Genomic DNA, 22,960 nt, shown 5'->3' with positions numbered 1-22,960 from the left:
GCAAAATGGCTGCCAGATTTGATGAGACGGCCACAAAATGTCAGGGATCACGCTTGTATATAACTTTAATAGTCAATCAGAAACTCTTCTGGGAAAAAGCCTTTTAGATCCCGAGGGCACCTTTGAAATTCTGAAACGGCAATGGGCACAGTCACAAAATGGCTGCCCATAGGAGGCAGAGCCAATCACAAAATGGCTGCAGCAGGAGGCGGAGCCAACCTCAAAATGTCAGGGATTGAGGCTGTGTGTAACTCTAAAATTGACTGTTCAGTATTTCAGGCAGAAACTGCTTAACAGCATTGGGAGGGGCACGAACTGCATGTGGGCTGTTCATTTCCGTTCGTGGTTTATGGAGGTTGGTTTGAACCTGGAGGTTGGTTTGCGAACCGAACTGGTTCATACTAATTCGTAACCTTTGCTTACCCCTCCCCTCAGAGTTGAAATAGCACCAAACAATGGCCTGGTGGCTTCAGCCTCCGTTTATTCAGAGGTATCCTGCCCCTGTACATGGAGGTTTCGTTTAAGCTATAATATGGCTCCCAAGCCCAAACATTTTGAAAGAACCCCACCAAGCCAGACAGAACTTAGGGAAACAAGTGGTTTTCTTTAAATTATTATTTTAATATTATAATTATTAATATTACACTTTAAATATTTGTACAGCTTTCTTCGTTGTTGTTTTTTTTTTAAAGGTTCTGGCTTCTAAAGAATTTTTATCACAATGGCCAGTAGAAAAATAACCAAACTCTGAAAAACCAAAAGCGCGCTCGGCGCTTCTCACAAAGGGAGGGGGCGGAGAGGGAGGGACGGGGAGGGGGAGGGAGGATTGTGGCGTTGTTGGGGAGCAGGTCACATTAGGGCGGGATGCATCTGGAGAACAGTTCACAAAGAGACCCACAATTTCATTATGTACAAAAGCAACAAGGGTTCAATGACTGTGCAGATATCCCGTTTTGGAGCAAACTATCCGGGGGGGGGGGGGGGGAAGGTGGTTGTCCCGTGGAATTCCCTTTCTCCAGGGCGCCACCCCAAGCAGAAGGGTCCCAGGGGCTAAAGCACCAGCCTCTAACATCAAGGGCCGGAACCGGGGAGTTCGGGCTGCCGATTCCTAGGGAACCCTTTCTCCGATCCTGGTTTGGATGCCAGCTGCAAATTTTCCAATCATTCACACGGGCAAAGGACCGGAGAAAAGTCAGAGCTGGGGAAGAAGCAGGGGAGGGGGGGGGGGAAGAAAGAATCCCAGACTGTGAAAGACTTTGAAAAGGACCGTGCTCCACATGCACCGTCTCAACACCGGGCAGACCCACCCCACGTGACCCGCCAGCTGTGTAAGGGGGGCTCGCCCGAAATTGCGTGGATCTTCTCGTTTCTGGCTACCCGGGACTGCTAAAACGGGAGGGAACTGTCGAGCCCTTGAAAGTCACAATACGCAGCTGGTGAGGAGCGGTGTGGGGAGCCCCAGGTTGTACACCTTCGGGGATCAATGAATCACCTGCTCTCGGGGTCCACAGCCTAGCCACTCGATGATCATCTCAAAAGGAGACATGGTTTTCATTCCCTAACAGCGCCCCGTGGAACAGTTTTCCTGGGAAAGCGCCACCGCAACCCCAGTGGGCGATGGGAGAGATGGTGGGCTTCTTTCTCCCTTAGGATCTCCAGAACGAAGGGAAACGCCGGACGTTCGTAAGCAGGAGAACAATTTGTGGTGGAGAACAATTCTTGAGCCGCTTCAGCGGCCGATATTCCCAGGAGACGCTTCCGTCGGGGACAGGTGTGGGATTCGCTTGTGGATTCGTGCTTGGGGGGGTGGGGAAGCATGTGCAAGAGTGCTCCCCCCCCCTTCTATTTTCCTGATCTGCCATTCAGATCCCACACAGGCCTCCTGGACTTCTTCCTCCCCGAAGACCTCAGAATCGGATAGCGAGAGTATTTTTTCAGGGACTGCTGACCCTTCCATGTACAGTTCTTCGAGTATTTGGATGGGGGGAACCTACAAGATGGTAAAACGCGGCGCGGTCCGTTCTGGGGGAGCCTCCGAGGTGGTAGAGCTGGGCGTGGCATGTCTGCTCCTACCCCCTGATTCGAGACGGGCCCTGGCACCGCTCCTCTCCGATCGGTCTGTTTAGCTTCTTGCTTTTCCGCCAGGGAGTAATGCGTTATATCCTGAAACCATGTGCCTGGGATCTGGGTTAAAAGAGCCCGTTTCTGGGCTATTGAATTGCTGGTGAAAGGAGTCTGATCCCAAGCTGGTCCCCTCCCCGCAGGCCATTATCCCCACCCCACTGGAGGCGTAAGAGCGGCATCCCATCCCTATGTTCCTCGCCCTAAAACGCAGAATTTCTCTTCTTTTAAAGTGCTTACTGCATATCTCGTTTTGCGAGGATCCATGGCCCCCAAAGACATGGCTCCGAGCCCCTCTAATGCACGTGGGAAGGCACCCCAGAGATCTTCCCGGCTAGTCATGGGCAGATGCCGGCCCATGGGCTACTTCCGTCCTTGTCCTGGTTCATCCTGTCTCCTAACGCTCTCCGTGCCAATGCCCAACTCCGGCAGGCAGCTTTTCGGACCGATTTTGCTTGGCCTGGATCCTTAGGGAAGCCAGGGAGGTAGTCATCCGTCTTCTCTTAAGCAGACTTAAAGTGTACCGTTGGAGCTTAGATTCTAGAGACAACTCTGCATCCCAACCATCCATCTCTTCTAGATAGGCCTCTGCTCTCCGTGGCAGGCCTGGGCCTGGGAACCAGAGTCCTCCTAGATTCCCATCTTTCCCGTCCCTAATTTACTAGATGCCACATCTGAGTGCCAAGGTTGTTGGGGTACCCTTGCGTACAGGGCTGGCGGGGCGGGGGGCTTTCTCCACTATAAACCTAAGTCTCCCCACAATGTTTAAAAAAAATTAGGCTCTTGGCCCACAAGTGGAATCATGCATCCGTCTCTCTCTCTCTCTCTCTCTCTCTCTCTCTCTCTTTCTCTCTCTCTCTCTCTGAAATAGTGGAATGAGGGAGTTCCTAAATGCTTTCAAGACACCGTTATCCCTCCCTTCGGTTTCCCACGCCTCCGAAAAGATACCTCCTGGCAACTCACACACACATAAAAAGAGGCTGCCCTGAAGTAGGATGCAAGGAGGACGGGGTGGGGATGTCCCCCAAAAATACCTCGGACAACAACAGAGATTGGTTTAAAAGGAACGAAATAGAAGGAGGAAACCCCACCCTCCGAGAGGAACGGCGCCCTTTCGAGGGCCCACCCGCTTGGTCCGTCTTGAGTACCGTGTGCGAGGCGACTGGTCGTCCCCGGCCTTGGAGGGAGGCGGTGGTCGGTCCGGCCTTGCGGGGAAGGGGTCAGAGCACAGTGTTCTCGGTACAGCTGCCCCCCAGGGAGGAGCGGAACGCCTGTAGCTGGGAGACGCCGTGTAGATGGACGCAGGCAGCCGCTACCACCAGCACGTGGAAGATCTGGTGGGAGTGGAACTGGAGAGAGGAAGAAAAAGACAGGATTCGAACGGGGGACTCCACGTGCCTGTGGCCAGCCTTGTTGCTTACTGCCACTCAGAGATTTTTGGAAAACCTGTGGAATTTAGGCGACGGGCATCAGATCCTGTGGAGAAAACAGCCCCTTTGGGAAATGGCGTTCTACTCTTCTGAAGTCCCTCCCTCCCAAGCCATGCCCTTCTCAGGCTCCGCCCCAGAAGCTCAGAACCCGGAATTTGAGCCCATTTGTGGGCTCACGAAAATTTGTCTTTCCTGTCCCTCCTGGCAGAGGATATAACTAGAGTTGTTGGTTCTGGGTTGGGATTTTAGAGTTGTCTCTAGTAAAACCCAGAGATTTTGGGGGTGGAGCCTGAGAAGACCGTGGCTTGGGGGAGGGACTTTAGTGGGCTCAAATGCCATAGAGCAGGGGTAGTCAAACTGCGGCCCTCCAGATGTCCATGGACTACAATTCCCAGGAGCCCCTGCCAGCAAATGCTGGCAGGGGCTCCTGGGAATTGTAGTCCATGGACATCTGGAGGGCCGCAGTTTGACTACCCCTGCCATAGAGCAAGGGTAGTCAGCCTGTGGTCCTCCAGATGTCCATGAACTACAATTCCCATGAGCCCCTGCCAGGAAACACTGGCAGGGGCTCATGGGAATTGTAGTCCATGGACATCTGGAGGATCACAGGTGGACTACCCCTGCCATAGAGTCCACCTTCCAAAGTGGCCATTTCCTCCTGATCTCTCTTGCCAGGGGATCTCCAGCCAACAGCTGAAGTTTGGCAACCTTTTCCAAAAGGTTCATCCTCACTATTAAACCCTGAGATACAAATGCCTCCCCCCCAAAATGTTGTTCCAACCATACATACCCAGATGTCACACTTCCCCGGGAAGAAGCGTTCAGGTATGCGGGCCGCGTACAGGGCCACGCCCAAGATGTAGAGGACAGCCATGAGGAAAAGCCACCCGATCTGTCCCACTGTCGTCGCTTTGATGAATCCTTCAGCGATCATGAAATGGAGTGTGGGCACCAACCCGCTCAGGCCGAGGCCTAGAAAGACTCCTGCCCAAAGAAGAGAAATTACTGACACTTAACGGCTTGTAATAAATGAGAGAGCATCTCTGAGGACGTACAAAGTTACTTCGCAGTAATCACTCACAACCAAAGCACAGAGGGTCTTTTCGCACAGAGGCTTTCCCATGCTTTGGGTGATGAACTATAAGGGTCTTTCTCTAAGTTTCTGCACAATGTCGTTTCCCTTTTGTTGCCTCTCCATGGTTTCTGTCATCGTTCCATTATGCTTTTTTCAAGCTGGATCAAATGTGGTTCAAGAAAGCACAGAGGAATGAAAAGGAAACCACAGAAAGCCAACAAATCAATATTACGAGGAAACCCAAACAGACATGATGGTGTCCATTTTAAGGTTTTAAAATCCCATGAAGACCCAGTCCTCCGGCATGAGTGTTGAAGTAATGGCTGTTTCTATTAGGTTAAATGTTTAAAAAAAAAATCAACTGCCTTCAAAACATAGAAGTTTTACTAAGTATCTTCAATCCACCATGTTTCCCGGTTAAGGGGAACACTTAGTTCTAACAAATGACAAAGATGATCTGACTCCAGTGGTAACAAGAGAAAGACATTTTACTTCCAAAAATTATTATTAATTGTTATTATTTTAGTATTATTAATTTTTATTTCTCCGCTCTTTTATTGTTCATCAGACACATCCTTACTGTGTGTGATGTGACTTGATGCTCTTTATTAGCCACTTATTCTGTTTTGATTCTGATTCAGCATCATAACAAATAAGGCTTTCTTGGTCAATTAATAAAACCCTTTTTTCCTTGATATACATTAGAACACGCTTTTGATTTTTAAAATTGTCTCTCTGTTTGTTTATAGTGTGTGCTGTTCCTGAACATCTTTAAAAAACTACCGTTAGCTTCTGGTTCTCTAGTCTACAGTTCTTTGAAAAGTGACCTCTTTTGTTGCAATTAAAGCAACACAGTGATTTGATTTTCGCCCTTTCTCTGGGTGGGCCTTGCTTTTTCAAGTTCTTCCTAGAAATGTAAATTAAGCTATTCAGTGATTCAAATTCAATACATTTTGAGCATTCCTCCCACAAACCTTTTAGTGCCTGTTTGAAAGTTTTTGGCTTTCTTTTGGCTTTGACTTTGCACATTCACAAATGCAGAAAAATCTTGCTCCAAATTCCCAAGAATAACATTTGCCTTTTGTTCATCAGTAACATTAAAACCACAGATTACTAGATTTTTGAACACCTGTCTTAGGTCAGATATATTGTTTCACAATTTTCTCTCTTATGTAACCTTGTTTTGCAAAGTGTTCTTATCCATTCTTCTTGTGATTTAATACCAGCAGACACAATATTCTCTTCTAGACTCTTAAGCGGGTTTTTTCCTGTCTCAGAATTTTCAAACATAAAATTCTCACTGTTATCCAGTTATCCCAATATGGAGAAGAAAAATGGAGAAATTTTAAAGATAAAAAAACAGCAACAAAGGGATCTGTTAATCAAAGACTTTAAATCCTTTTTAAACATTAAGCTTAATATAAGCTTCTGATAGACTCTGGGCCCATAACCTGTTGTGGTAATGTAAAAATAAACACCAACCATTTGCCTTGGAAACACAGAGGTTTTTTGAAATATTCAGCTAAGTGTAGTGGTTAGGAGCGTGGACTTCTGATCTGGCAAGCCAGGTTTGATTCTGTGCTCCCCCACATGCAACCAGCTCGGTGACCTTGGGCTCACCACAGCACTGATAAAGCTGTTCTAACCAAGCAGTAATATCAGGGATCTCCCAACTTCACCTACCTCACAGGGTGTCTGTTGTGGGGAGAGGAAGGGAAGGCGATTGTAAGCCGCCTTGAGTCTCCTTCAGGTAGAGAAAAGCAGCATATTAAGAACCAACTCTTCTTTTTCTTCTTCTATCCCCGATCCTCCACATTTCCCACTTAAGGGAAACACGCTGTTCAAATAAATTACAAAGATGATCTGACTCCAATGGTAACAAGAGAAAGAAATCTTTACTTACAAAAATAGAAACATATCTTACATGACATATTCATATAGGCATATTTATTGTGAACAGACTAACTTCAAAACAGTTAACTTGCTACAGCTCCAAGCCCAGATAAGAAAAAGAATAAAGGTTCCATATAAGATGAAACAGAAGCCACGCAATGGCCAAGGAGGCTCAACATCTAATCGATGGAAGAGTGGGGCCAACTGCCAGTATGCCTGAATCAGATACTTCTCTTAACCCTTTTCCACCCAGATCCTCTTGCACAGAGTTATAATATCCAACAGTCTCAGAACTTGGAAAGAGGTAAGGTGGGGGAACAAGCACTGTGCTGCCTGCCCAGTCAGAATCAGATCTTCACAACATTTTTAAATCATCTTCAAATGGCAGCTGCAGCCCTGTGATAACCACGCCATCACCAACATGTCTGCTTTTGCCAGTAGGAAAAACCAGGGTTGCTAACATCCAGGTCCTGACAGGCAATCTACTAGATTTATCTCTTAGACAACAACTATCAGTTCCCTGGGAGAAAATGGCCATTTTGGACAGTGAACTCTGTGAAATGTAGGCTTGCCAACCTCCTGGCATGACATTGATCTCTGTGTGACCAAGAGCCATTAACCTAGAGAAAATGACCGCTATGGAAGTTGGATTCTAGGGTTGGGCGCTTCGGCCGCTTTGGCGATCATGGAAGCCCGAGGCGGTCCGTCTCGGGCTTCCGAGATCACCGAAGCGGCCAAATCTCGCCAAAGCACCCAAGTCTAATGGATTCTATGCCATTATGCCTCACTGAAGTCTCTCCCATCCCCAAACCCCACCTTCCTCTGGCTCCAGTCCCAAAATCTCCAGGTATTTCCCAACCCAGAACTGGCAACGCTAATGCCATAATATCCAAATTAGGACCCTCCCTTCAAAAACTCATCCCGGCATCTCCAGTTGAAAGGACCAGGCAGGAGGGGATGGGAAAGACCTTGACCTGAGACCCTGGCTCAGTGGCAGAGCCTCTGCTTGGCAGGCAGAAGGTCCCAGGTTCAATCCCTGGCATCTCCAGTTAGAAGGACCAGGCAGGAGGGGATGGGAAGGACCTTGGCCTGAGACCCTGGCTCAGTGGCAGAGCCTCTGCTTGGCAGGCAGAAGGTCCCAGGTTCAATCCCCGGCATCTCCAGTTAAAAGGACCCGGCAGGAGGGGATGGGAAAGACCTTGACCTGAGACCCAGGCTCAGTGGCAGAGCCTGTGCTTGGCAGGCAGAAGGTCCCAGGTTCAATCCCCAGCAGCATCTCCAGTTAGAAGGACCAGGCAGGAGGGGATGGGGAAGACCTTGGCCTGAGACCCTGGCTCAGTGGCAGAGCCTCTGCTTGTCATGCAGGAGCTCCCAGGTTCAATCCCCGGCATCTCCAGTTAGAAGGACCAGGCAGGAGGGGATGGGAAAGACCTTGACCTGAGACCCTGGCTCAGTGGCAGAGCCTCTGCTTGGCCTGCAGGAGCTCCCAGGTTCAATCCCCGGCATCTCCAGTTAGAAGGACCAGGCAGGAGGGGATGGGAAAGACCTTGACCTGAGACCCTGGCTCAGTGGCAGAGCCTCTGCTTGGCCTGCAGGAGCTCCCAGGTTCAATCCCCGGCATCTCCAGCTAAAAGGACTAAGCAGGACGTGATGAGAAAGACCTTGACCCGAGACCCTGGAGATCCGCTGCTCGTCTGAGTTGACAATACTGATTCTGATGGACCAACGATCTGATTCCGTATAAAGCAGCTTCATGCTTTCATATGAAAGCAGCCTATGGGAAACAACCACTCGAGGAGTGACCACATCTGTTTACCTGCCCGGACCGCCCGGTACTGCGGAGTCGCAAAGTGGTCCCACTGCGATACCATGATAGCCGTGATGCCCAGCACACAGATGATGATGAGGTAGATGAGGCGGGGCTGTGGTGAGCAGTAGAAGGAATAATACAGCCAGGGAACAAAGCTGCCCATGGTCAGCAGGGCAATTCCGGAGTAGTCCAACCTGCAGGAACACGCACAACAAGAAGCCATGTTAGGCAGCCAAGCGTCGCCCGGTTACTGGCGAAACATTCCGGGAAGTTTAATGGGTTTAAACTTCAAGTGCAACGATATAGGCTAGATATCAGGAAAAAGTTTTTCACAGTCAGAGTAGTTCAGCAGTGGAATAGGCTGCCTAAGGAGGTGGTGAGCTCCCCCTCACTGGCAATCTTCAAGCAAAGGTTGGATGCACACTTTTCTTGGATGCTTTAGGATGCTCTGGGTTGATCCTGCATTGAGCAGGGGGTTGGACTAGATGGCCTGTGTGGCCCCTTCCAACTCTAGGATTCTATGATCCTATGACTAAAACTGCCAGACCACATCCAAGCAGCCCAGAAAACCCACAACTGGCAGTAGATCCTGGCCATGAAAGCCTTTAAAAATACATTCAACAGCCTGAAACTTAATGCAGCTTGGATGGAGTGACCGTCACTGGTTTCCCCTCTTTTAAAGCATTCTGCCGTTAGAGAAATGGAGAGTAAACTTCATACAGACGATGAATGTGCTGCACGCACCCTGATACACAAAGTGACAATAAGAAAAACACAGGACGGTCTCAGATTACGCAAACCAAGAAGAAAAGACCTATCTCTATAGCATTCAACGATTAAACAATAATAAAGGATGTTTTTAAACAATGTCCTTTCTTGAATTTACTTTTAGTTTATTTCGTTCCAAGGGCGTCAGCCAGAACGGTTTTCCAGATAAAATCCGTTTTCTGTGATCTTTTCCGCAGTGGCAAGTCCTCTCTTCTTCTAAATGCAATAAATCTGAATCAGTGTTTCTTCCACAACCTCAAAAGTAGTAATATAAATCGGCCAACAGCTCATAATAGTATGGAGATCCTAGTCCAAAAAGACCCCTATTATGAGCCACTGGCCAATTTATATTACTACTTTTGAGGTTGTGGAAGAAACACAGTTTCAGATTTATTGCATTTAAAAGAAGAGAGGACTTGCCACTGAGGAAAAGATAATAGAAAGCGGATTTTATCTGGAAAACCGTTCTGGCTGACATCCTTGGAACGAAATAAACTAAAAGTAAACTCAAGAAAGGACATTGTTTGAAAACATTATTAATGTTTAATTGTTTAATGCTATAAGGATAGGTCTTTTCTTCTTGGTTTGCGGACCCTGATGCAGACTAAGAGGTCTGCAAGGTGTCCTGAGAGCTTACTTGAAACAGGAGAAAACCCTCAGCAGCTCACTTGGACAGGGCAAAACCCCAAAGGGGTGAGGGGGATGCTAATACGTCTTGAGCTAATTGGACGATGTTTATCAAGCAGCTATACGAGGGCGGTTGATTAGATTATGACCTAATTTGGGTGTGTTATTCTGGGCGAGTAAATATCAGGGTCCGGGGCAGCTCGGGGGCTGAATTTTGGATGTGAGCCAGTGTGTCACCCTTTAATTGCCACAGCTATGAAAATGGTATCTTGAAAAAATTTTCTGGCCGGGACGTGGGACTGGATTTCATCCCACATCGGGTAAAAATGAACCTAAACCCCTTAACGGTGGGCGGATCAGCACAGAGGGGGACTGACCTTCCTGTTTTAGGTAGCCTGCAGTTCTCTTTGTAGTAAACAGGTAAAGAGACTCGGAATTAGATCTTCAGTTACTCTTTTTTTTTTAAAGTAGCAAGGGCTGTAAGCAGCAGGTGTTGTTGTCCTCACCCCCCCCCCCCCCGATACTCTTTGTCAAGAAATTGGCCTCCTTTCCGGCTTCACCTTGATCTGGCAATGCGGGTCCATTAGACAGTAATCTTTAGGCTAGACTGCTGCATTGTCTTCTACATGGGTCTGCCCTTGATGGCAGTGCAGAAGATACAGCAGGGGCAGAATGAGCCTACTACCCCTTTGCAAGTTACTTTCCCAGCATTTGCGTCTCAGGTGACTTTCAGCGCTGCATCAAAAAGACCTGCGATGAATGGGTAAATGGAGGAAACGGCCACTCACTTGGAGAAGGTGCGGGAGACCTTTTCGGAATGGCAATAGACGGTGTGGAACAGCCAGGAGAAGCAGAGGCAAAGGATGGCTCCCAAGAAGAACATGCCGAAGACCACGCGTTCCTGAATCGGGGCAACGTAGTTCATGTTGGGGCTGAACATGTAACCGATGCCCAAGACCAGGAAGAAGAGGAATCCTGGGAAGAGGGAAGCAAGAAGGGGAAAAACCTACAGATCACTCGTTGTCTATATATATATCTGTTCCACTTAATATTTCTGGTAAGGGCTTGGAAGAGGAGCTGGTCTCATGGCTTACGTGCCACTCTGCGCTTAACACCCACTTAGTGTGGCTGACCCTCCCTTGAGTGCCACCTCCTCCAACTGGCTTGCCTGTCTGTCCAGCAGCCAGCCAATTGCCTTTCGTCCTCCAACCCTGACCACCCCCTCCTCCTTCCACTTCCCTCCGAGGCTCAGAGGCTGCAAATCCCTGCTGCATGAGAGCTGCCCCTGCTGGTGAGTTCCCTAACAGCTGCCTGCAGCCTTTCCAGGTCCTGGAGGGAAGGGGAGGCTGTCTGCAGAGTTCTTCCAAACCCCCCCCCCCCCAAAAAAAAAAAATCTAATGTCCATTGTATTCCTGAATGCAACGGGCTTGGCCCCTAGTATATATCTCTCTCTCCAAAAAAACTCCATATTCCATTGACTCTGTTTATGTAGGAAATCTCTGTACCCTGGTCCCTTTGCTGGGTAATTTCCTGTTACTATTGTATGGCCTGAATGGTCCAGGCTAGCCTGGTCAGATGGCAGCTGCTAAGAAGGGAGTAAGAACATTAACCCTCTCTTCCCCTGTTATCTTCTCACTGGGAAAATTCTCCCTTGAGCTGTTTGGATCCCCACTAGTGTGTGTGTGTGTGAATCTGGATACCTGTGCCTTTTCCTCAGTGCAGGATCAAAGCAACTTGGTGGAAAAGCAGAGAAAGGAACTTTCCCTCCCTCCCAACGCAAAAGGGACTTGCTCTTATTCTGGGCGAGCCCATGAGTTACAGTGGTTCAGAGCGTCAGACTAATATCTGGAAGACCCAGATTCGAATCCCAACGTGGCACGGAAGCTCCCTTCACCTAGCCTTCCTCTCAGGGTTGTCCTGAGGACAAAGCGGAGGGAAGGGAAAGATTGCTGCTCTGGGTCCCCACTGAAAAAAAAAAGCAAGGTATAAACAAATTAAATGTCTTACAAGGGGTGGGGTTTTGCAAGCTGCAAGCTGAACAAAGAAGAAGGAGCCCATTTGGTTAGCGTGCTCAGCAAAAGGAGAGGACCGCTGACCCAGTTTACCCCCTCTCCAGCCCACCCTACATCTTTTGTTATATGGGGCAATACAGTGTAACACAATTCGCTGAGACTGACCCAGCAGGTGCGTCCAGATGTTGCCGGTCTCAGTGTGAAGGCGGAAGATGCTGCGGAAACAGGCGCGGAATGAGGGCATGGGCGGGCGATGTCCGTGCAAGAGGAAGTCGTTGTCTTTCAGCCAATCGGGCAGGACGTCGTAGGGCATGACACGCCAGCGGCCCTCCCAAACCTGCAGTGGGGAAAAAAGAGAGGTATTAGCCAAAGGACCCCTCTTGGCTGCAAAGGAGGGTGCCTTTTCTCACTGTTACGGGAACCCACTGAGAAAAACGGGCACTCATAAGATTGGTGCGTGCTTCTGGCTCCAGAAAAAACAAACGAAATAGTGTCCAGGGCCTATTCTGCACACGTAGGATAATGCACTTTCAATGCACTTTAGGAGTAGATTTTCCTGTTCCGCACAGGAAAATTCAGCTGTCAAAGCAAACTGAAAGTGCATTATCCTATGTGTGCGGAATGGGTCCAAGTCTGGTCCCAGCATTCCTGGGGGACCATCTAACTCTTTATGGCCAATGCCAGCCTTGCGCTCTGTGAATCTCAATAAGTTGGCCCATAGGAAGTGTGCCTGGCCTAGACCAGGGCCAGGGCCTTTTCGGTCCTGGCCCCCACCTGGTGGCATGAGCTCCTGGAAGAGCTAAGGGCCCTGTCGGAGCTGTCACAGTTCCACAGGGCATGCAAAATGGAGCCCTTCCAACAGGCATTGTGTGGAAGTTGGGGTGAGTAACATCTGCTAGGTCTCTCTTCTGAGTACCCTGTCCTTGTGGCATGGGGCTAGTGGAGGGCCATTGAGGGGACAGGAGGGCAGAGGGTCTGGTGAGGTATTCGGGTTCTGTATTTTAAAGCTGATGTAAAGTCACTGGCAGTCTTCAAGCAAAGGTTGGATACACACTTTTCTTGGATGCTTTAGGATGCTTAGGGCTGAACCTGCGTTGAGCAGGGGGTTGGACTAGATGGCCTGTATGGCCCCTTCCAACTCTGTGATTCTGTGATTCTATGATTCTGTGATTCTAAAGCAGCTTGACTGGGAGTGGCGGTCCACAAATATAATAAATCAGCAATAAAAATAAAATAATAGGTTGGGGAACACTGCTCTAAGGAGAGATTCAAGTGGGTATCCATGCTGGTCTGAATAAGCAGAACAAATTTCGAGTCCAGCAGCACCTTTAAGAAAAAAACGAAGTTTTATGCAAGGTATATGAGCTTTCCCCCTTCAAGGATCGCTGCCTTGTTGTGGCAAGGGGGCTTGCGTAGTTCAGTGAAGCTATGAGCTATGCCGTGCAGGGCCACCCAAGACGGACAGGTCATAGCTGAGAGCTCTGACAAAAGGTGATCCACTGGAGAAGGCAATGGCAAACCACTCCAGTATCTTTGCCATGAAAACTCTATGGACAGTTCCAATAGGCATAACGATATGACGCTGGAAGATGAGCCCCTCAGGTCGGAAGGTGTCCAATATGCTACTGGGGATGAGCAGACGGCTAGTACGAGTAGCGCCAGAATGAATGAAGCGGCTGGGCCAAAGCCGAAAGGACGCTCAGTTGTGGAAGTAACTGGTGGCGAAAAGACAGTCCGATGCTGTAAAGACTTTTATTCCATAGGAACCTGGAACGTCAGATCCATGAATCAAGGCAAGCTGGACGTGGTTAAACAAGAAATGACAAGACTGAACATCGACATTTTAGGAATCAGTGAACTAAAATGGACAGGAATGGGTGAATTTAATTCAGATGACCATCAGGTATACTACTGTGGACAAGAATCTCGCAGAAGAAATGGAGTAGCCTTCATAATCAATAAGAGAGTAGGAAAAGCAGTCTTGGGATACAATCCCCAAAATGACAGAATGATCTCAGTTCGAATCCAAGGCAAACCATTCAACATCACAGTGATCCAGGTCTACGCCCCAACCACTGCTGCTGAAGAGGATGAAGTTGATCAGTTCTATGAAGCCCTACAACACCTTCTAGAAGCAACGCCCAAAAATGATGTGCTTATCATCATGGGGGATTGGAATGCTAAAGTAGGAAGCCAAAAGATAACCGGGATAACAGGCAAGTTTGGCCTTGGAGTACAAAATGAAGCAGGGCACAGGCTGGTAGAATTTTGTCAAGAGAATACAATGGTCATAGCAAACACTCTTTTCCAGCAACCCAAGAGACGACTCTACACATGGACATCACCAGACGGTCAACACAGAAATCAGATTGACTATGTGCTCTGCAGCCAAAGATGGAAAAGTTCTATCCAGTCAATAAAAACAAGACCAGGAGCTGATTGTGGTTCAGATCATGAGCTTCTTGTTGCAAAATTTAGGCTTAAATTGAAGAAAGTAGGGAAAAGCACTAGGCCACTCAGGTATGAACTAAATCATATCCCCGACGAATACACAGTGGAGGTGACAAATAGATTTAAGGAATTAGATCTGATAGACAGAGTGCCTGAAGAACTATGGATGGAGGTTCGCAACATTGTACAAGAGGTAGCAACTAAAACCATCCCAAAGAAAAAGAAATGCAAGAAATCAAAATGGCTGTCTGAGGAAGCTTTACAAATAGCTAAGGAGAGAAGGGAAGTGAAAGGCAAGGGAGAAAGAGAAAGATACACCCAACTGAATGCAGAATTCCAGAGAAAAGCTAGAAGAGATAAGAATGCCTTCTTAAATGAACAGTGCAAACAAATAGAAGAAAACAATAGAATCGGGAGGACCAGAGATCTTTTCAAGAAAATTGAAGATATGAAGAGAATGTTTCATGCAAAGATGGGTATGATAAGGGACCAAAATGGTAGGGACCTCACAGAAGCAGAAGAGATTAAACAAAGGTGGCAAAATTATACAGAAGAACTATACAAGAGCGAGCTTAACATCCCTGATGACCACAATGGGGTAGTTACTGACCTGGAGCCAGACATCCTGGAATGTGAAGTCAAATGGGCCTTAGGAAGTCTGAGTAACAATAAAGCTAGTGGTGGTGACAGCATTCCAGTTGAACTATTCAAAATCTTAAAGGACGATGCAGTAAAAGTGCTACACTCAATATGCCAGCAAATTTGGAAAACTCAACAATGGCCACAGGATTGGAAAAGGTCAGTTTACATTCCAATCCCAAAGAAGGGCAATGCCAAAGAATGTTCAAACTACCGCACCATTGCACTAATTTCTCATGCTAGCAAAGTTATGCTCAAAATCCTACAAGCTAGGCTCCAGCAATATGTGGACCGAGAACTTCCAGAAGTACAGGCAGGATTTCGAAGAGGCAGAGGAACTAGAGATCAAATTGCCAACATACGCTGGATCATGGAGAAAGCTAGGGAGTACCAGAAGAACATCTACTTCTGCTTCATTGACTATGCTAAAGCCTTTGATTGTGTGGAACACAACAAATTGTGGCAAGTTCTTAAAGAGATGGGAATACCAGAGCATCTTATTTGTCTCTTGAGAAATTTATATGCAGGTCAAGAAGCAACAGTGAGAACTGAACATGGAATCACTGACTGGTTCAAAATTGAGAAAGGAGTTCGGCAAGGCTGTATACTGTCGCCTTGCCTATTTAACTTGTATGCAGAGCACATCATGAGAAATGCGGGATTAGAGGAGTCACAAATTGGGATCAAGATTGCAGGGAGAAATATCAACAACCTCAGATATGCAGATGATACCACTCTAATGGCAGAAAGTGAAGAGGAACTAAAGAGCCTGTTGATGCGGGTGAAGGAGGAGAGTGCAAAAGTTGGCTTGAAACTCAACATCAAGAAAACAAAGATCATGGCATCCGGCCCTCTCAATTCCTGGCAAATAGATGGGGAAGAAATGGAGATAGTGACAGATTTTATTTTCCTGGGCTCCAAGATCACTGCAGATGGGGACTGCAGCAAAGAAATTAAAAGACGCTTGCTCCTGGGGAGGAAAGCTATGGCAAATCTAGACAGCATCCTAAAAAGCAGAGACATCACCCTGCCAACAAAAGTGCGTTTAGTCAAGGCTATGGTCTTCCCAGTTGCAATGTATGGCTGCGAAAGTTGGACCATAAGGAAGGCCGAGCGTCAAAGAATTGAGGCTTTTGAACTCTGGTGCTGGAGAAGACTCTTGCGAGTCCCTTGGACTGCAAGGCGAACAAACTGGTCAGTCCTAGAGGAGATCAGCCCTGACTGCTCTTTAGAAGGCCAGATCCTGAAGATGAAACTCAAATATTTTGGCCACCTCATGAGAAGGAAGGACTCCCTGGAGAAGAGCCTAATGCTGGGAGCGATCGAGGGCAAAAGAAGAAGGGGACGACAGAGAATGAGGTGGCTGGATGGAGTCACTGAAGCAGTAGGTGCAAACTTAAATGGACTCCAGGGAATGGTAGAGGACAGGAAGGCCTGGAGGATCATTGTCCATGGGGTCGCGATTGGTCGGACACGACTTCGCACATAACAACAACAACATATGAGCTTTCATGCACATGCACACTTCCTCAGAGCTGGAGATCTCCTGAGATTACAGCTGATCATCAGGAGCAGAGATCAGATCGCCTGGAAAAAAATGGCCACTTTGAAAAGTGGACTTGATAGTATTATACCCCATTAAAATCCTTTCCCTCCCCAAGCCCCACCCTCTCAAAGTATTTTTCCAAGGTTAACATCAAGTTATGAGAACATCGGAAGACCCGTGCTGGATCAGTGTTCCATCCAGTCCGGCATCCTGCCTCACACAGAGGCCAACCAGGTCCTCTGGAAGGCCCACAACAGGGCAGAGAGGCTGAGGCCTTCAGAAGAACATCAGTGGTCCACCTAGTCCAGCCTCCTGTCTCACACAGAGGCCAACCAGTTCCCCTGGAGGGCCGACAAAAGGGCAGAGAGGCCGAGGCTTTCATGAGAACATCAGGAGAGCCCTGCTGGGTCAGACCACTGATCCATCCAGTCCAGCATCCTGCTTTACACAGTGGCCAACCAGGTCCTCTGTAGGGCCAACAACAGGGCAGAGAGCCCGAGGCCTTCCGCTGATGTCACCTCCCGGCTCTGAGATTCAGAGGCTTAGTCAACACACGGCTCTCCCCAAAACCCTTCCACTACAGTCTCACTTGCCCGGATGTAGCAGCAGCAGGCCTCTTCCAAGCTTTCGGTATCTGTCTCGGCATCTACGGTCCCTGCTTCTGCCTCATCTCCCCTGCCCATAACCTCTCTGAGGCGTAGGCCTTCAGGGGATCCCGGCAGTGGGCCGGGCAGCAGTTCCGGAAACGGGGATCCTGGTTTCTCCAGGTCTGCAGCCTTTCTTCTCCCTGGTTCCAGGTGAAACGGCCCGATGGGCTTGCCCCTCTGTGAACCAGCCCCGGAGCTGGTCCAGACAGGGTTGTCATGGCAGAGAGGCGACCCCCTTCCCCCAGGCGAATTCTCACGCTGTTTTGGCGAGGCTCTTCCCCCGAGTTCGGGCGGCCCTCAGCCTTCCCGGCCTGTTGAAGAGGGAGGTGGGGTGAGAAGGACAGTGATCCGCTGATGAAGTCACAATGCCAGAGACTTCAGGGACTTTTGTGACCTATGAGCCACCTCCGTTTTGATTGGGTTGGTGTTTTTTGCACCAGGCAAGACAGCGGGAGAACGGCAGAGAGGCAAGAGGGCTGGTTTCCAGGGGGAAGCTGAAAATATTTTGGGATTGCCGCCTGATGTGAACACGTGGCTGGATAAGATCAGGGAGTTTGTTACGGTGGATAAATTGACTGATTTGGTGAACAGGGGGCTGTTGGAAGGATTCAACGATCACTGAGACTTTTTATTTGGACATGTTGATAAATGGAAGCTTATTTTTCTACCTGTCGCATTACCGTGACCGCAATAATGTAATGGACATTTGCAACAGAGGAAGATGCTGCGGAGAAACAGTCTATGCATATTCAACATGATTTTTTTTTCCTTTTCTTGTATTCTATCAATATTTTTAAAAGGAAGAAAAATCTCTGGGGATTACGGTTGATCTCCAGGTGACAGAGACCTGTTCACTTGGGGAGGGGGGGGGACGCTGCTTTGGCGTTACATCTTGCCAAAATCCCTCCCCTCCCCAAACCCTGCCTAGAAGAAGAAGAAGAAGAAGAAGAGTTGGTTCTTATATGCCGCTTTTCCCTACCCGAAGGAGGCTCAAAGTGGCTTACAGTCGCCTTCCCTTTCCTCTCCCCACAACAAACAACCTTTGAGGGAGGGTGAGGCTGAGAGAGCCCTGAGATTACTGAAGAAGAAGAGTTGGTTCTTATATGCCGCTTTTCCCTACCCGAAGGAGGCTCAAAGCAGCTTACAATCTCCTTCCCTTTCCTCTCCCCACAACAGACACCCTGTGAGGGAGGTGAAGCTGAGAGAGCCCTGATATTCCTGCTCGGTCAGAACAGTTTTATCAGTACCGTGGCGAGCCCAAGGTCATCCAGCTGGTTGCATGTGGGGGAGCGCAGAATCGAACCCGGCATCCCAGATTAAAAGTCCGCACTCCTAACCACTACACCAAACTGGCTCTCGGACTCTACCCCCATCCCAAATCTCCAGCTGCTTCCCACCCCAAAGCTGGCAAATCCTGCAGAGAGAGAAGACTGGAAGGAAGAGTGAACAGGGTTCCCAGGAATACCCGGTGGGTGGCAGTTCTTCCCGAGCGTTTTACCCACCTTCAAAACAAATTCTTCCATCTTCTCCATGGCGTGATGAGCCTGCAGTGGGAGCATCAGGACCCGAACCGGATCGGGGTCCCCCGCAGCATCATCTTCCTCCAGCTCAGGGTCATCGGAACCCCAACCTGTGGGCTCGACCCCCATCTCAACACCATCCTGGAAGAGACCGTACAAGAGGGTGAGGCATGCCAACAGGCAGCAAGGTGGACAAAAGGGGAACAGGCAGGTGGGGGACGGATGGAACAGCATGGAACAGAACCTACGGCCTTCCCTCTCTATGACACGCAGTTCCGGAAATGTCTGTTGGCATCTGAATATAATTCAGGATACCCTCCCCCCCCCTTCTTTTCTGGCTGTCAAGTTATGGCTGATTTATGACGACATTGTAGTTTGGGGCAAAAAATCCCCACTTCAAGGACACGCTAATGGGATCTGAAGTTGCTGAGGTTGAGAGGGAAAGAGATCTTGGGGTCACAGAGGACAGCTCAAGGAAAGGTCGACCCGGGTGTACTGCAGCAGTGAAAAAGGGATTATTAGAAAGGCATTGAGAATAAAGCAGTCAGTATTGTAATACCCCTGTGTAGCTCTGTTGTGCAACCTCATCTGGAACACTGTTTCACAAAAAGGACTTTGCAGAGCTGGAAAAAGTACAGAGGAGGGCTGCCAAGATGATTAGGGGGCTGGAGCGCTCTCCTTAGGAGGAAAGGCTGGACAGTTGAGGACTTCTCAGTTTAGGAAAAAGACGACTTGAAGGGGACATGATAGAGCAGGCATTCTCAACCAGGGTTACATGAACTCCTGGGGTTTCTTCACAGCCCTGGAAGGATTTCCTGAATGTGTGGGTGTTAATTTTTAATATATATTTTAAATTTAGAAGAAGAAGAAGTGTTGGTTCTTATATGCCGCTTTCATCTACCCGAAGGAGTCTCAAAGCGGCTTACATTCGCCTTCCCTTTCCTCTCCCCACAACAGACACCCTGTGAGGGAGGTGAGGCTGAGAGAGCCCTGAGATTACTGAAGGAGAAGAAGAGTTGGTTCTTATATGCCACTTTTCTCTCCCCAAAGGAGTCTCAAAGTGGCTTCCATTTGCCTTCCCTTTCCTCTCCCCACAACAGACATCCTGTGAGGGAGGGGAGGCTGAGAGAGCCCTGATATTACTGAAGAAGAAGAAGAGTTGGTTCTTATATGCCGCTTTTATCTACCCGAAGGAGTCTCAAAGCGGCTTCTAATTGCCTTCCCTTTCCTCTCCCCACAACAGACACCCTGTGAGGGAGGGGAGGCTGAGAGAGCCCTGATATTACTGAAGAAGAAGAAGAGTTGGTTCTTATATGCCGCTTTTCTCTACCCGAAGGAGTCTCAAAGCGGCTTACAGTCACCTTCCCTTTCCTCTCCTCACAACAGACACCCTGTGAGGGAGGTGAGGCTGAGAGAGCCCTGAGATTACTGAAGAAGAAGAAGAGTTGGTTCTTATATGCCGCTTTTCTCTACCCGAAGGAGTCTCAAAGCGGCTTACATTCGCCTTGCCTTTCCTCTCCCCACAACAGACACCCTGTGAGGGAAGATGAGGCTGAGAGATTAATGATATACTGATATTACTGAAGAAGAGGAAGAGTTGGTTCTTCTATGCCACTTTTTTCTACCTGAAGGAGTCTCAAAATGGCTTACAGTCGCCTTCCCTTTCCTCTCCCCACAACAGACACGCTGTGAGGTGGGTGAGGCTAAGAGAGCCCTGATATTCCTGCTCAGTCAGAACAGCTTTACTGGTATTGTTGCGAGCCCGTCACCCAGCTGGCTGCATGTGGGAGAGCGTGGAGTCAAACCCGGCTCGCCGGATTAGAAGTCCGCACCCCTAACCACTACACAAACCTGGCTCTCTTAAACATTTATCAGGTAATATGATCATATATTGTCATGTTGACCTGCCCCCCCCATAAAATGGCCAGTGATGGGCCTGGAGGGAGGTAGGAAGGGGAGGTGCCCTGGGTGGGTGTGTCCACAGCTCTGCTTCTCAACCATATTCTGCACCATCTAGGGTTTCTTGAAGCCTGAAGAATGTTTCAGGGGTTTCTCAATGGTAAGAAAGTTACAAAATGCTGTTATGGAGGTTTAGAAAAGTATGCATAGAGGAGAGAGTTCAAAGATAACTTTCTCTCCCAAAGTTGTGGGCATCAGCTAACGCCCATTGACCGAAGATTCAGGATGGACAAAAGGAAATTACCCAGGGGGTGATTAGAATGTGGAATCTGCTGCCCGAGGATGCATCGGTGGCTACAGGAAAAAACAGCTTTAAAGAGGGATTAGATAAATTCATGGAGAATAGGGCTTATTGGTGGATACTAGCCTTGGTGATTGAGGGAAACTTCCACGATCAGAGGCACTAGCTCTCTGAATCCCAGCGTCAGGAGACAGCATCAACTGAAGGTTTTGGCCTCTCCCCTGCAGTTGGCCTTCCAGAGGAACTGGTTGCTGGGCTAGATCATGATAGCCTAGGCCAGGGGTAGTCAACCTGTGGTCCTCCAGATGTTCATGAACTACAATTCCCATGAGCCCCTGCCAGCGTTTGCTGGCAGGGGCTCATGGGAATTGTAGTTCATGAACATCTGGAGGACCACAGGTTGACTACCCCTGGCCTAAGGCCTAGGCTATCCAGGCCAGGGTAAGGCACCATACCAACTTTTTAAAAAAGTTATGTCTCATCAGGAGAAGGGATGGTGAAATTTGTGCTGGGGGTGGCCAGTCAACAATGGTTGTTCTTCCCCAGAATCCATCTGGGTTTGGTGTAGTGGGAGAGCCAGCTTGGTGTCGTGGTTGAGAGTGGCAGCCCTAATCTTGAGAGCCAGGTTTGATACCCCACTTCACGACATGCACCCAGCTGGGTGACTCTGAACCAATCACAGTCCTGTTAGAGCTGCTCTCGCAGAACAGTTCTTCCAGAGCTTTCTCAGTCCCAGCTCCCTCACAAGGTGCCTGATGTGGGGAGAGGAAGAGAAGGTGATTGCAAGCCACTTTGAGACTCCATCAGGTAGCGAAAAGCCAGGTATAAAGCCAGGTAGCGAAAAGCCAGCTCTTCTTCTGTTTGTTAGGGAGAAATTCTCCCTAGGCCTCAGGGCCTGGAGCTTCAGATATCGTCTCTGTGGTCTCAAGGGATGAGGACAGAGGGCAGTGTCTCCACTCCACGGTACTCACCTGGATGTTGTCTTCCTGCAGTAAGGGTCTCATTTCATCCAAGGCCTCCTCCCCCCGGAACCCTGCAAACCACCTGGCCCGCTCCTTCAGGGGCTCCATGATGGCGGCGGGGGGGAGGGGGTCACAGAGTTGAGGCCTCTTCGCGGGCAGAGGCTCAGTTCCCTCTGCAAGCCGCCTGCCCCATGGTCCCCACTGTGTCTGTGGGAAAGCAGAGGGGGTAAGGGGAGGGGCAGAGGGAGGAATCCCCCAAATCCTTTCCTCTCCCTGCCTTGCTCACAATCCAGTGAACTGCCAGCCAGACCCTAATGGATAATGTCCCAGAAATGACCTGCACCCTCCCACAGGACTACTAACTGCCCCCAACTTCCTCTCCATCCAACTTCCTCTCCTTTCATGCTCCCAAAGCAGGCATCCATGCATCGTTTCTTCCCCTCGAAATCCAGGCCACACTTATCCAATCCCCAGGGCTGTCCTGGTCTCGAGTTCAAATCACCCTTTCTTCTGTTTCCCCCTACCTCCATGCCCTCTTCTTTCATCCCCCCCTCTATTGCCACACTCCCCCACCCCCTGGTCCTGCCTACCCACTTTCTTCCCCTCTCCCCCCTCTGTTGACCCCATCCCGGGTTGCCTCTTGACCACAGGGCGCGATCCGGCCTCACAGTCCTGAGAGCAGCACCCTGCCTCTTCTTCCCCCCTGCCTCCCCCTGGACCTCCCAATTGTGTGATAAACCCCTCCTGCACGGTTGACTTCTCCCATGATTCCATGCCCAGCGTGTCCGAAAGGGGGCCGAGCGTTCTCTGCACGCACCCAGAGGCTATTCTGCACATAAACAACCCCCACCGACCCACTCCCCAGATTGCCCCCTTCCCTGCTGCGACCCCTGGCCGTGCCCCTCCAGCTCCACCACCTCCCCGGGAGCCCCCCGCACGGCTCTGCCCCGGCCCTCCCCTTTCCCGGCTCCATCACCTTGCCTTCCCTTCTACTCTCCCAGTCCTTCCATCATTCCCCTCACCCAGCAGCAGCATCAGGACCCCAGGTCCCCCTCCAAGCCCCGCCTCCCCCTCCGATAGGCCGCGGCTCCCGCCCGTCAAACGCGGATCACTTCCTGCCGCAAGCCGAGCATCCCCCGGCGCGGGGATTGGTCCAGCGTTCCAAAGCCGGAGGAGAGGACTTCCGGCCGGGGCTGGAATCCTCCTCGTTCCAGGGTTGCCACGGCAACGCTGAACGAGGGATGCGTTCGGGGTGCGAG

General features: G+C 49.4%; 1 protein-coding gene across 4 annotated transcripts; it reads right to left on the bottom strand.

Annotated features, from left to right (window-relative positions):
* Positions 1-624: 624 nt before the first annotated feature.
* LOC143833502 (adiponectin receptor protein 2-like) lies at positions 625-22,742 on the bottom strand. Of its 4 annotated transcripts, XR_013229653.1 has the most exons (9): positions 22,678-22,738; positions 21,711-21,908; positions 18,522-18,680; positions 11,902-12,073; positions 10,513-10,699; positions 8,336-8,523; positions 4,342-4,535; positions 3,270-3,470; positions 625-2,184 (listed from the first exon to the last, which is right to left on the bottom strand). XR_013229653.1 is itself a non-coding variant. In XM_077329392.1 (8 exons), the coding sequence occupies exons 2-8, from the start codon at positions 21,807-21,809 to the stop codon at positions 3,342-3,344; spliced, it is 1,128 nt and encodes a 375-aa protein (XP_077185507.1). In that variant the 5' UTR covers positions 21,810-21,908; positions 22,724-22,742; the 3' UTR covers positions 3,166-3,341. The 4 variants fall into 4 exon arrangements, 3 of the variants coding, with proteins under 3 accessions (XP_077185507.1, XP_077185506.1, XP_077185508.1); XM_077329392.1 differs by lacking the exon at positions 625-2,184 and having other exon boundaries at positions 3,166-3,470; positions 22,724-22,742; XM_077329391.1 differs by lacking the exon at positions 625-2,184 and having other exon boundaries at positions 3,166-3,470.
* Positions 22,743-22,960: the final 218 nt, after the last annotated feature.

Source organism: Paroedura picta, chromosome 3, assembly GCF_049243985.1.
Source record: "Paroedura picta isolate Pp20150507F chromosome 3, Ppicta_v3.0, whole genome shotgun sequence".
NCBI classification, from domain to species: Eukaryota; Metazoa; Chordata; class Lepidosauria; order Squamata; family Gekkonidae; genus Paroedura; species Paroedura picta.
Note: the sequence above shows the minus strand (reverse complement) of the source record. Positions and strands in the feature narration are given on the sequence as shown.